The sequence below is a fragment of the Nannobrachium achirus genome, assembly GCF_963921795.1.
Source record: "Nannobrachium achirus genome assembly, contig: SCAFFOLD_227, whole genome shotgun sequence".
Lineage (NCBI taxonomy): Eukaryota > Metazoa > Chordata > Actinopteri > Myctophiformes > Myctophidae > Nannobrachium > Nannobrachium achirus.
In genome coordinates this window covers 52150-65368 of record NW_027664919.1, presented here as the reverse complement: position 1 = coordinate 65368, position 13219 = coordinate 52150, and the positions used below count along the sequence as shown (strand labels likewise).

At 43.6% G+C, this 13219-nt stretch overlaps 1 protein-coding gene across 1 annotated transcript; it reads right to left on the bottom strand.

Annotated features, from left to right (window-relative positions):
* Positions 1–322: 322 nt before the first annotated feature.
* On the bottom strand, positions 323–12361 carry LOC308280708 (E3 SUMO-protein ligase ZBED1-like; the record flags this gene model as incomplete). The annotated part of the gene is made up of 4 exons (XM_080755026.1): positions 323–801; positions 966–1269; positions 1611–2310; positions 12348–12361. 4 exons carry the CDS (start codon positions 12359–12361, stop codon positions 323–325), a joined length of 1497 nt encoding a protein of 498 aa, XP_080611152.1.
* Between the last annotated feature and the right edge of the window lie 858 nt (positions 12362–13219).

The window sequence follows — 13219 nt, the reverse complement described above, 5'->3', positions numbered from 1 at the left end:
TTTTCTAATATTTTGGGGAAAGACTTGAGACAACAATAAATTCTGAAGCTTTTCTTTTATTGGCCACTAGTGAGTGACTTGAGCTTTGTGCTTCAGTAAAGGTCTACATACATTACATTTCTGGGCATTCATTTTAAAAATCAAACAAGAAAATAAAAAATAAAACATATTCAACAACATGCACCATTTAACCACAACATGCAACATGCAATAAATGTACAACAAATTGCTCCTTCAAACTCAAAGTTAAAGAAAATAAATGTTTTTTTTTGGTAAAATAGTCTTTTAATAAAAGCACAGTGCTACTAATAAAAGCACAGTGCTAAGTGTTTTTCTGAAGAAAGATTAGCATGTCTGCCTTGTCAGGCATCAGCCTGGATCGCTCCAGGCTGATGGTATCCCCAGCAGTGGAGAAGACCCTCTCTGAGGGAGTTGAGGAGGCTTGAACACAGAGGTAGCTGTTGGACAGTTCAGCTAGTAGTGGCAGGGTGCCTCTCCTTCCCCACCACCACAGGACAGGGTCTTCTGCCATAGAGACTGCAGGTAGGTTTCTATAAAGAATGATCTCTTGGCGAACACTCTGAGCCGTGGTCACCTTGTTTGGCTGGATTGTGAGCAGCTCTTGCTCCTCCTCTGCAAACAGCTCCTCCAAGGCGCTCTTCTTAGGCTGTCGTGGAGTGCCCGCAATCACAGGATGCTCTTCTACCAGTGTGCCGTCATCCATAATATCATCATCGCCATCATACTGTGCCTCCTCCTGGGTGGTGTCACTGTCCTCAGGGTCTAGGAACTGCTCTGCCTCTGTGATAGATAGATAGATAGATACCTTTATTATCCCAAGGGGGAAATTCAGTTGTCCAGTTGTAGCACAGCAGTATACAGTTATTTACAAAGTTACATAGAAGTAAGAAAAAAAGATAGATAAGAGAAACAAAAAAAACTAAAAAACAAGAGCAGTACAGTACCTGTGGCATTGGCTGCTATACAAGCTTTCTCTAGACGGTCCCAGGTGGAGTCGCTGTCACTCTTCGCTTTGAACCTGGGGTCCATCGCAGTCACCTCTTCCAGGAAGGCATGGATGTGGTCCTCCTGGTAACGTGCAGAGAGGTCCGTCCAAATCTTGTGTTTAATGGCAGACACAAACAAAGTGTCTTCCTCCAGAACTGCGAAGTGCTCCTTCAGTTTCTCGAGTATAGGAAGGATCTGACCGCAGGTGGGGCTCTTCTCACTCGATACACACACTGTAGAGGTGTACAGGATTTTCATCACCTTAGATAGATGGATAGATAGACGATACCTTTATTATCTCACAGGGGAAATCAGTTGCCCATAGGCAGTACAGCACTTACAAAGAAGTAAGAAAAAGAGTGACCTTTTGTTGTTTTTCTTTTTATGTCTTTGTATTTTGGTCTTTGTATTTTGTTTTGCTATTGTATTTTCTGTTTTATATATGTAAAAAAAGGACTAACAATTTTAAATGTATTGTATTCTCTGTAACAAAAAGAAAATCTAATAAATATATTGTAAAAAAGAAATAATAATAATAAAAAACATAATATAAACAGTGTAAAAAAAAGTTGTCACAGTAAAAGAAGAATATAGAATCATACCTTGATGAACTGCTCTGCTTTGGAGAAGTCCTCATCAGTGACTTTGTCCAGTTTGTCCCTCTCCATTGGTCTTCTTATTCGTTGGTCTATTGCTGCAGCTTGAAGAGCTGGATACTGTTCGAGGAATCTTTCAACCATCAGGAACAGAGAGTTCCACCTGGTTTTGACGTCCAGAATCATGGTGTGTTGAGGAAGTTTGAGGAGCACCTGCTTTTCTTTCAGTACAGTTTTGGCCATAGTAGATCTCTTCATCCACACAATGACTGATCTCAGTTTTGCTGCCCACCGGGTCACTGTGGGAATGCAGTATACCTTGTGTGCTGCCAAGTTGAGGGTGTGGGCAAAGCAACCAATTTTGAGGAGGTCCAGCTTTTTCACAGCAACAGACATGTTGGATGCATTGTCCACTGTAATTGCAAACACCTTGTGTGCAATTCCAAACTCCTCCATCACATCCCCAATCTCCACTGCCACTGTATCGCCAGTCTGTGCCTGGTAGACGGCTTTGGTCCGGAGAACCTTTTGGTGAAGTTTGCCTTGGTTGATATAGTGTGTGGTCACAGTGATGTAGTGGTCCTGTGCTATGCTCGTCCAGCCGTCACTTGTAATGGCTACCTTTGCCACATTTTCGAGCTCGGTTAGGACATTCTGTCGTTCTACTTCATACCATGCAGGGATTAGGGTGTTGGACAGAACAGTCCTGCAGGGAGGGGTATAACGTGGATTGAGTGCATTAGTCATCTCTCTAAACCAGGGTGACTCAACTGTGGCAAAGGCATGCAGCCCCTTCACCACAAACTTAGTGACAGCCCTGTGGCATTCATCTGCTTTGTTTGGTGCCATCTTTCTGGAGGCCAGAATCTGATTATAGGGGCTTGGTGCCATTTGAGGGCCAGGGGGTGGAGATGGAGGAGAAGCTGTGGTCTTGCTTGCTGGGGAAAGCTTGGGCTGATCACCATCTAAAAATAAACGAAGATGACAAAAGTTTGACATATTTTAATCTTATAAAATAGCCATTTATAAATGCAATAAGTGTTAATGTTAAATGGCTATATAGTTATGATTTATAATCATAATCGTAAATATAAATGTAGTATAGGCTATAGTATAATTTTACAGTACTATTCACTCTTTTATAAACAGAAAATGCATATTTATTTATTTATTTATTTTCCATTATTTCTTCCTTGTTTTAAGCAACAACAAAATGTCCATTGCACCACATTTGACTAGGCCATTCAAATGCAGTACTTTTCTTACAGACAAATAAAGTAACCTTTTTACTTTTGGGATATATTTGAAGAAACTAAATATGTTGTGTACCGTCTCTTTAAAAGTGTAATGTATAAGTCATAGTTCGACAGTGTCACGCACCAAAATATACCCAATTTACAAGCTCACAACGAGTCTGCTCACACAGCGCTGTGAGCTTGTAGATCTGCTCTTTTCGGTAGACTGAGTCGCACATTGAATACGTCACGCTGGCAACATCACGCTGGCGACGCCACAGATTCATTCGTATGGAGTGAAATATAACTCTATGGCAGGGATTTGAGTAACCCAAACGGATTATTATCAATGGAACTATTAATATTTTCAAGCACCACATACCTTGGGTGGAAGAGAACGGTTGTCCCGCTTCTGCAACAGCCGACGGCACCGGCGGTGTTTTTCGTCGCAGACATGCAAAGGTATTGCACTTGGGTCTAATGTGATGCACTGAGGACAAGTGCCTCTGCATAGTAGAAGTGTTCCCTCCTGAGCATGAAACAACCGTGCTGCATATATTGCATTTGGCTCTCCCCTTGTCTTTTACAGTAAAATGTAACCAAACTCTTGAGCGTTTCACGCGTTCCACCATAACCATTGTTCAACGGCACCTCGCAAACAACACAGCAATCAATGACGCAACCTCCCGTCCCGGCCCCTTATAGCGGCCCATGACGTGACGTCATGACCCGATAACAGGCTCGACAAGCCAAAAGCTTATTGATACCCGGGTCTCGATAAATTCAGAACCGGGTTTGTAATGGACCCGGTTTTCGGGCTCCATCCCTAATCGTTACACAGTATGTCTACACTCATGTCATCAACCTGGATCTGTCCCATATAGCGCCACCATCAGGCCGATTTTTTCTAACACATTTTTGGACACTGCTTCTACAAATTCTGCCCTAAAATCACACAAATTTGTACACACTTGCTCTACACTCATGTCATCAAAATGGATCTGACCCATTTAGTGCCACCTTCAGGCTTATTTTTTAAACCACATTTTTGGACACTACTCCTACAGATTTTGCAGTAACATCACGCAAATCGCTACACAGTATGTCTACACTCATGTCATCAACATGGATCTGTCCCCCGGGCCACGGTGGTGCAGTGGTTAGCACTTCGCCTCACAGCTAGAAGGTCCTGGGTTCGATTCCCGCCGGGGGACGCTGTGGGTGCTGGGGGTGTGTTTCTCCCTCCGCATCATCAGCGCCCACACCCTAGGTGGGGTCGGCGATAGGGCCTTTCTGTGTGGAGTTTGCATGTTCTCCCCGTGTCTCCTAGGGTTGATGCCCTCACAAAAACATGCAGTAATCCTGGTCTCAATAATGCCTCCCCCTGGCCAGCCGGGGCGCTTGATGGAAGGGAAAGGAACTGGTTGGAATAACGTGTTCCTTCCACGCGCTACGTCCATCCCGGGGAAATCCCCCCTGTCAGGTGAAAAGAAACGACTTGGACTACTCATGCATTGAAGGAAGCATGAGGTCAGTCCGTTGTCTCCCAAGGCGTGGCAGAGGGAGAGCAGAGCCCAGGATTACATAGGCAATTGGCACTGGGTGAAAATGGGTTGCAAAATCGTGGAATAAAAATTATAAAAAAAAATAAAAAAAACATGGATCTGTCCCATATAGCGCCACCATCAGGCCGATTTTTCAAACACATTTTTGGACACTGCTCCTACAGATTTTGCCCTAAAATCACGCAAATCGGTACACAGTATGTCTACACTCATCTCATCAACATGGATCTGTGCCATATAGTGCCACCATCAGAACGATTTTTTCCAACATTTTTGGACACTGCTCCTACACATTTTGGCCCAAAATCACACTGCGACCTGACGGTAGCTTATCTCCTGATTAGGGAGTCTTACTGGTATGTAGTGCATACCAGTTGCTTGTGCATGATAGAGACAAACGCACACACAAATGCACATGTATTTACACAATCTCAAGTCATTAAAAGCAGCACAATGCATAATGACATGTGTTAAGTGATCAGCCCAGCCCAGCCCAGTTGTGAGTTGTAGATCGGCAATTTTCAAATAGCCAATGTATAAGGGCTAAACTGGTTAATGTATGTTTTATAATATTATAATTTATATCTGCAAGGTAACTAGTAAATACAGTTTTCAAATAAATGTAGTAAAAAGTACAATATTTGGATCTGAGATGTAGTGGAGTAGAAGTAAAAGTATTGGACATTGAAAATGCTCAAGTAAAGTACAAATACCTCAAATTTTTACTTGAGTACAGTACTTAAGTACATGCACTTAGTTACTTTACACCACTGCTTGTGGTCCCCGAACCACTGATTGAAAACCACTGTTAAAACACAACATACAGCCTACATATCCTCACTGTCTGGACAAAACCTCTTAACTCCATTTTTGAGGTTTTAGATTTTTTTGGCATAAATCAGGGTTATTGAACACCCTTTACATCTGAGTGTTGGTTACTTTCTGCCAAACCAACTAACTCCACCCGATTGGCCCTCTGTTGTTTTCATAAATATGTGCTATTGAACACCCTTTACGTCTGTGTGTTGGTTAAAATAATATTGAACCAATGAAAAGTAGTCAAAAGCCCTTCAGTCAAAACCTCCTAACTTCACTTGAGCTCATTTTCCTGAAAATGTACATTTTGGAGTTAGGAGGTTTCGGCCCGACAGCAGAGATATATTACTCTACATTTATCAGGTCATATCTGTCTCTAGAACATATTATATATAAATACTTACTCTTATCACTAGCAGGAAGTGTTATATCTATAGAACATATTATATATAAATACTTACTCTTATCACTAGCAGGAAGTGTTATGTGTGTGTCTCTAGAACATATTATATATAAATACTTACTCTTATCACTAGCAGGAAGTGTTATGTGTGCATGTGTCTCTAGAACATATTATATATAAATACTTACTCTTATCACTAGCAGGAAGTGTTATGTGTGTTGATCGTCTCACTGCTCTGCTGTTGGTTAAGATGGAGTCTTCGTCGATCACTTCTCAAAATGGAGGCTGTAGAGTTTCAGTGGAGAGAGAGAGAGAGAGAGAGAGAGAGGGGGGGGGAAGGGGGGAATAACCACAAAGCAGAAGTGAGAAGTTTCACATCATCACTGCCAGGAAGAAACCGCTGTGTGTGTGTGTGTGTGTGTGTGTGTGTGTGTGTGTGTGTGTGTGTGTGTGTGTGTGTGTGTGTGTGTGTGTGTGTGTGTGTGTGTGTGTGTCTCTGCCACCCTAAAGAAAACTTCACCCTACAACAACAAGTATCACATGACCACATGACCCTGAGGTCACATGACTTACTGTCACCTGTCACTCTAGCAGGTTGACAAATAGCGCTGCGACGTGTTGTGAGCTTGTAGATCTGTTATTTTTTGGGCAAATGTTGAGGTATTTTGATTATTGTGATAATATCATAAATCACAGTTTCTTTGGTCACAATAATGCTGATATGTAAACATCATTATGGTCTCATCTCTAATAACAAAGACACCTGTAGATAATAGTGATCTAGAGCAGTGGTTCTCAGTATTTTTGGCTGCAGTTCCCCTTAGCCAATCACCTTCTTCCCCTGACTACAGCAACATGGACATCAAAAGTCCAGTTCCAATACCAATACGTTCAAAATAAAACAGCATAATGACAAATAAACATTGCTATTCTATTCAATAACAGTTACTACCAGGGCAGGAATTTCATGGAGGCCATGGCCGTCGTTGCCCCTCAGTTTGGCCTTGTGCCCCTCAAACCAATGGCATGACCTGAGACCACAGTGGCCTTAATGCCCCTCAAACCAATGGCATGACCTGAGGCCACAGTGGCCTTAATGCCCCTCAAACCAATGACATGACCTGAGGCCACAGTGGCCTTAATGCCCCTCAAACCAATGGCATGACCTGAGGCCACAGTGGCCTTAATGCCCCTCAAACCAATGACATGACCTGAGGCCACAGTGGCCTTAATGCCCCTCAAACCAATGGCATGACCTGAGGCCACAGTGGCCTTAATGCCCCTCAAACCAATGGCATGACCTGAGACCACAGTGGCCTTAATGCCCCTCAAACCAATGGCATGACCTGAGGCCAAAGTGGCCTTAATGCCCCTCAAACCAATGACATGACCTGAGGCCACAGTGGCCTTAATGTCCAGGTGACTGTACCACTTTCTGCTCTGTCTCTTTCTGGTCAATATGTAGACAGTAGCCACCAGTGTCACTTTCTTGTCATGTAGTCAGTCTTATGTGCATTTCATTCATTCATACTGTGCAACAGGCACGTGCACACATAGACATCAAAGGGGGCTTGAGCCCCTGCCCTTTTATCTGTCTGTATGTAAAAAGTGCCCTCCAGTTTTTACTATGGTGAAAGAAATGCAAATTTCCATGCCATACCTGAAGGCAGCATTCAAGAGAATTGCCTTGTCCAAACTCTCCTGAACTTGAACGCAGCATCTTATGTTGAAAGAATTCTCTCTGTGTAGAAATCCATGCCGTTACGCCACAACTCCAGTATTCACTTGATTATGCTTAGTTCAGTGTGGTATCAAGCACAGAAAATATCCGACCTCCAAGCTCACAACGCGCCGCAACCCGTTGTGAGCTTGGAGGTCGGATATTTTCAATATTTTCATCAAAAGGCCTTTTAGAAATTTCAGCCCCTGCCTCTAACATTCTCTGCATCAGGCACGTGCACACACAGACATCAAAGGGGGCTTGAGCCCTGCCCTTTTATCATTCTGTAAAAAGTGTCCTCTCCAGACCATGAATGCAGTTTTTACTAAGGTGAAAGAAATGCTTTCCATGCCATACCTGAAGGCAGCATTCAAGAGAATTGCCTTGTCCAAACTCTCCTGAACTTGAATGCAGCATCTTGTGTTGAAAGAATTGTACTCTCTGTTGACTGTGCTTAGTTCAGTGTGGTATCGAGCACAGAAAATATCCAACCTCCAAGCTCACAGCGTGTCACGTCGCAATATTTTCACCAATAGGTCTTTTAGAAATGTCAGCCCCTGCCTCTCTAACATTCTTTGTACGTCCCTGCTGTGCAATTACTCATACATTCTGTTCTGTTCGGTGAATCTGTACATTATCATTCTGTCCTGCTAGCCTATAGGATGGTGAATGTGTACATTACCATTCTGTCCTGCTAGCCTATAGGATGGTGAATGTGTACATTACCATTCTGTCCTGTTAGCCTATAGGATGGTGAATGTGTACATTACCATTCTGTCCTGCTAGCCTATAGGATGGTGAATGTGTACATTACCATTCTGTCCTGCCAGCCTATAGGATGGTGAATCTGTACATTACCATTCTGTCCTGCTAGCCTATAGGATGGTGAATGTGTACATTACCATAATGTCCTGCTAGCCTATAGGATGGTGAATGTGTACATTGCCATTCTGTCCTGCTAGCCTATAGGATGGTGAATGTGTACATTAACATAATGTCCTGCTAGCCTATAGGATGGTGAATGTGTACATTACCATAATGTCCTGCTAGCCTATAGGATGGTGAATCTGTACATTACCATTCTGTCCTGCTAGCCTATAGGATGGTGAATGTGTACATTACCATTCTGTCCTGCTAGCCTATAGGATGGTGAATGTGTACATTACCATTCTGTCCTGCTATAGCCTATAGGATGGTGAATGTGTACATTACCATTCTGTCCTGCTATAGCCTATAGGATGGTGAATGTGTACATTACCATAATGTCCTGCTATAGCCTATAGGATGGTGAATCTATACATTACCATAATGTCCTGCTATAGCCTATAGGATGGTGAATGTGTACATTATCAGAGCCTTCATTCAAACAGTTGTTTTACCTTCATCAGCAGAGGAGACGTTGGAAGAAGAGAGACGTCTGTTTATGAGGAGTGTTGAGTTGATCTGAGGCCGTCGTCTCTTCCTCAAACTCTACCAGAACAACATCTGTGACGTCACTGTGGTCTGACAGGAAACTACATGAAATAAATCCATTTATTCACATGAAATAAATCCATTTATTCACCTGAAATAAATCCATTTATTCACATGAAATAAATCCATTTATTCACATGAAATAAATCCATTTATTCACATGAAATAAATCCATTTATTCACATGAAATAAATCCATTTATTTAATGTGGTCCAACATAAAACTAAGGAATACATGTAAAAATAAATCAATGTGTTCATATGTTTGCTGCACCATGAGCTTGTAGATCTGCTATTGTTGAAAGGCCAAAGTATAAAAAAATGGTTTAAGAAGTTCAAATGTAAAGTGACACACATGCCTTCCAGCTCTTAAAGGGTTAATTTGACTTCTAAAGCAACTTCTTACGCAACTCGTCTGAGCGTTGAGATGTCAGCCTGGCTTCCTGTGAAAAGCCTGATTTCCATTTGCTGTTCAGTGTTCATATCCTGTCTAGAGCCCGCCTCCTGCATCTGCTGGTTCTCACAAACACATACATGCACTCACACCCACCGTTTCCCTTTCCTGTCCAGACCAGAAGTGCAAACTACAAAGTGAATCTAACTCTTCCCAAGCGCTGGGCAGACTAAACCATTTAGCCTTTCATAAGGGGTGAGAGGAGCCACACAAATTATCTATTTATTCTTTGATACAAAGTTCAGTCTCTTCATCCATTTTATTCATCTAATTTTCTAATTAATTTTAATTCAGTTTATTAGAAGAACAAAGACCCAACATGAGAACCTTTTTGAGGCCCTGCACCCCCATGGGTCCTCAGTGGTAACTCAGTCCACCTCGGGTCTTTTCCTCCATGCTTTGGTCTGACACAACTTTCTGCTCTCAACTCTCTCTGATTCCTGTTCCTTTAGGCCAGGGGTCTTCAACAGGGGGTCCGGGACCCCTAGGGGGTCCTCAGAGTTACTACAGGGGGTCCTCCAAATCTTCCAATCCTTTTTATAATAACAACTTGAACCCTAGTGTCCATATTCTGAGAACCGCAGCCAAAAATAGCAGATCTACAAGCTCACAACGCCTCGCAGCGCGAGGCGTTGTGAACATGTAGATCGTCTATTTACAACATTTCTGACTCTGATATTTGACAATTTGGCCAATGTTTAATTTGTAATTTTATAGTTATTAAAAAGCCCTTAAATTGTCACTTTAGAAATGTGCAGATACCCTCCATAAACTTAAAGTTATACCATGTAACTTTTTTTATAAAACAAATCTTAAAATGGTCCTAACTGTTAAATCGCTAAAGTTTTAGAACCCCCACTCCGTTATTTTCAGCTTCAAAAGCCTTCTCTTTATACGTTTTCTATGAGCCGTGAGGGGGGGAGAATTTCGCGGCAAAATGACGTCATTATACTACCGGCCAATCACAGCGAGGGTTATACACTGCCGGCCAATCACAGCGCATCTTGGAGTGGGGTCGCTAGGGCGGCCATATTTGTAGTCTCCCGTGTGTCTCTATACTCGGGTGCACGGTGAAGCATGGGTGAAGGAGTGTATTTCCGGAATGGCTGAACGCACAGGAACCAGGGACCCCTCAAAAGATAGATCTCGGCGAGGTGGAGGCAGACGCGGGGGTGTGAGAACCAAAAAACGTCCGAAAGACGCGGACGCGACCAAGGTTTGCTATAGAGCTACTGACCACAAGTTGAGCAACTTACACAGTATAGCTTTAAACTTTGTGTTGGTTTGTTTACTGTTGAGTGAGAAAACAATGTTGCACATTTAGCTAATCAAAATAAATTGGGGACCCACCTGGGGTCCCGTCCCACAGGTTGAGAACCACTGCCCTAGGGTTAACATTTAACTTTTTTCATTGTCTTTCTAAGCTTGTAGATATGGTTCTATAATGCAACAATGTAACTGTTAATATGGCATACATGTAAGGTTTGGTGGGGGGGGGGGGGATGAAACAAAGTGATAACCACTGTTCTAGCATCATTCATTTCTGTGTATTTCTGTGCATAGTGGGCTCCTGATGTCCTGTCTTTGTCATATGTTTGTGACAATGCATAAGGCCTCTCTCCCGTCTCTGTTCCCGCCGCAGGCATCGACCAGGGACAGATTATGACGGGCAGCACTGGCACGCCACGGAGGGCAACTTCTGCTGCGTGCGCTGCACAGGTGAATCCTTACAGGTTCCTTAGGCCTCTCCCATAGTGTTAAATTAACAATCAGGATTTGACATTCTCCATTATTGGAAACCCACATGTGGATATAAGGGTCGTGTCAGAGTCCACCATCATTGAACCAGCATTGAGTGTGTGAGCTGGAATATATTTTTCTGTCCTAACAAAAAAATATGTATGGTTAAGAATTGTAATACAGGTGTCTGCAACAACCACCATCTTATGAGAAATGAAGCCACGTAAAGTGGTGGCAAATCCACACAAGAAGCACCTTTGTTTGCAACATAAATGGTAAATGGTGCATTTATATAGCGCTTGTATCCAAAGCGCTTTACAATGTGCATTACATTCACCCATTCACACACACATTCATACACCGGTGGTGGTGTATGCAAGGCACCAACCTGCTCACAGGGAGCAACTCGGGGTTCAGTGTCGTCTTGCCCAAGGACACTTCGACATGTAGACAGGAGGAGCCGGGATTTGACCAGGGGCATAGTTCTGCCGATTTAAAATGACTCCAATACGGAACTAAAACTTCCTATGATTGGCCGCTAGTTGCGCTGTTCCCCCCCCCCCCCCCCCACCCCCCCCCCCCCCCCGGCCGATCGCAAGAAGAATTGCCCTCCATTGGATCCCATCATTTTTCCCCTTTCGTTTTCTAACCTTAATTAACATTTTCATGAATACTGTATGGTTCCTATCGCTAGTTAAAAATTGCCTTTCAATCACCATCATATTCGTTTTGTCGAAATGTGGTCCAATTTATTTTAAAATAAATGATAAAGTTGCGGGGGGGGGGGGGGGGGGGGGGGGTAAACTAATACCAGCCGGCTGTGTGTCTTCTTCGTGTGCTGTATTTCGGGAGGCTCCGACCACATTCTCCCATGTATCCCTGCGTTGCACGTGACTGTTGGCAGCCAATAGCATCTCTGATGCCTTTACAATTCTATGATGGCGACACCCATTCCAAGGGGTAGAAAAGGGCCATTTGCGCTGCATAGAAACCAATGGCTTCGCTTAGTCCATATTTTTCTACGGTCTATGGATTTGAACCGCCGACCCATGGACCATTGGCCAACCCGCTCTACCTCCTGAGCTACAGCCGCCCACCATCAATTCCCTTCCCCTATTCTCACATACTAGGGTGTGATGTCACTGTACTGTAGCTAAAACAATGCAGTTTACTCTTGTATTCACTAGGGTGTGATGTCACTGTACTGTAGCTAAAACAATGCAGTTTACTCTTGTATTCACTCACATCCTGGGTATTAAATGAACTCTGAGAGAACCACATGGACCCCAGAGTGAACAAATGTTAATGTTTAACACGGTATAACATTCTCTCTCTCACCTCCAGGGTGTCATGGGTGCGGGTGGAGCGTGGTGGCTTGGACACAGGGTGCAGTGGTGCCACAGGGTGCAGTGTGGGCGGTGCTCGGCTCCCCCATCATGAAGCTCAGCTGGCGCAGGTCACCCTGCAGGCCTGCACGTACAGGAGGACATGAGATAATGCTATTAAGATGTACTGAAGTCACATGACACGTGATACCAACATACAACCTTTTTGTGGGGAAGGGGATGGGGAACATACAACCTTTTGGGGGGGGGAAGTGGGGAACATAGAACCTGGGGAACATAGAACCTGGAGAACAAAGGGAGGACCCCTACAGGAGGACGTGAGATAATGCTATTAAGATGTACTGTAAGCCACATGACAGGTACAGTACGGGTTTTCTATACACCTAGATTTGTAAATGACAGTACATTACACTAAACCGCACAGACCAAGTGCAGATGGCTAGGCTTTACTTTACACTAAATACTATTTCTTATCTAATGTGTTTTATCTATCTGTCTCAGATACAGTATCTAAATGCACACATTGTGTGCTGTGGCGGAGACAGCCTGAAGCCTCAAAATTCTAGTATCTCCCTCGTTCCATGGGGATATCCCGTTGGAGTAATGGTTGAGATATTGGACTTTCACGCGGGAGGCCCGGGTTCAAAGCCCGGGTGGGGAGGTTTGCATCACCCCTGTTACACACGCGCATAGAGAGTGTGCGTGCGTGTGCGTGTGCGTGTGTGTGCGCGTGCGCGTGTGTGTGTGTGAGGCTAAACAGTAGGTTTCAGTGTAGCTGGGGATCTGTCACCAGGCCAAACAGTCATCAACACACCTAGAACAGAGATCTGTCCCTAGGCAATGTTTCACTGGAATGTGTCTGTG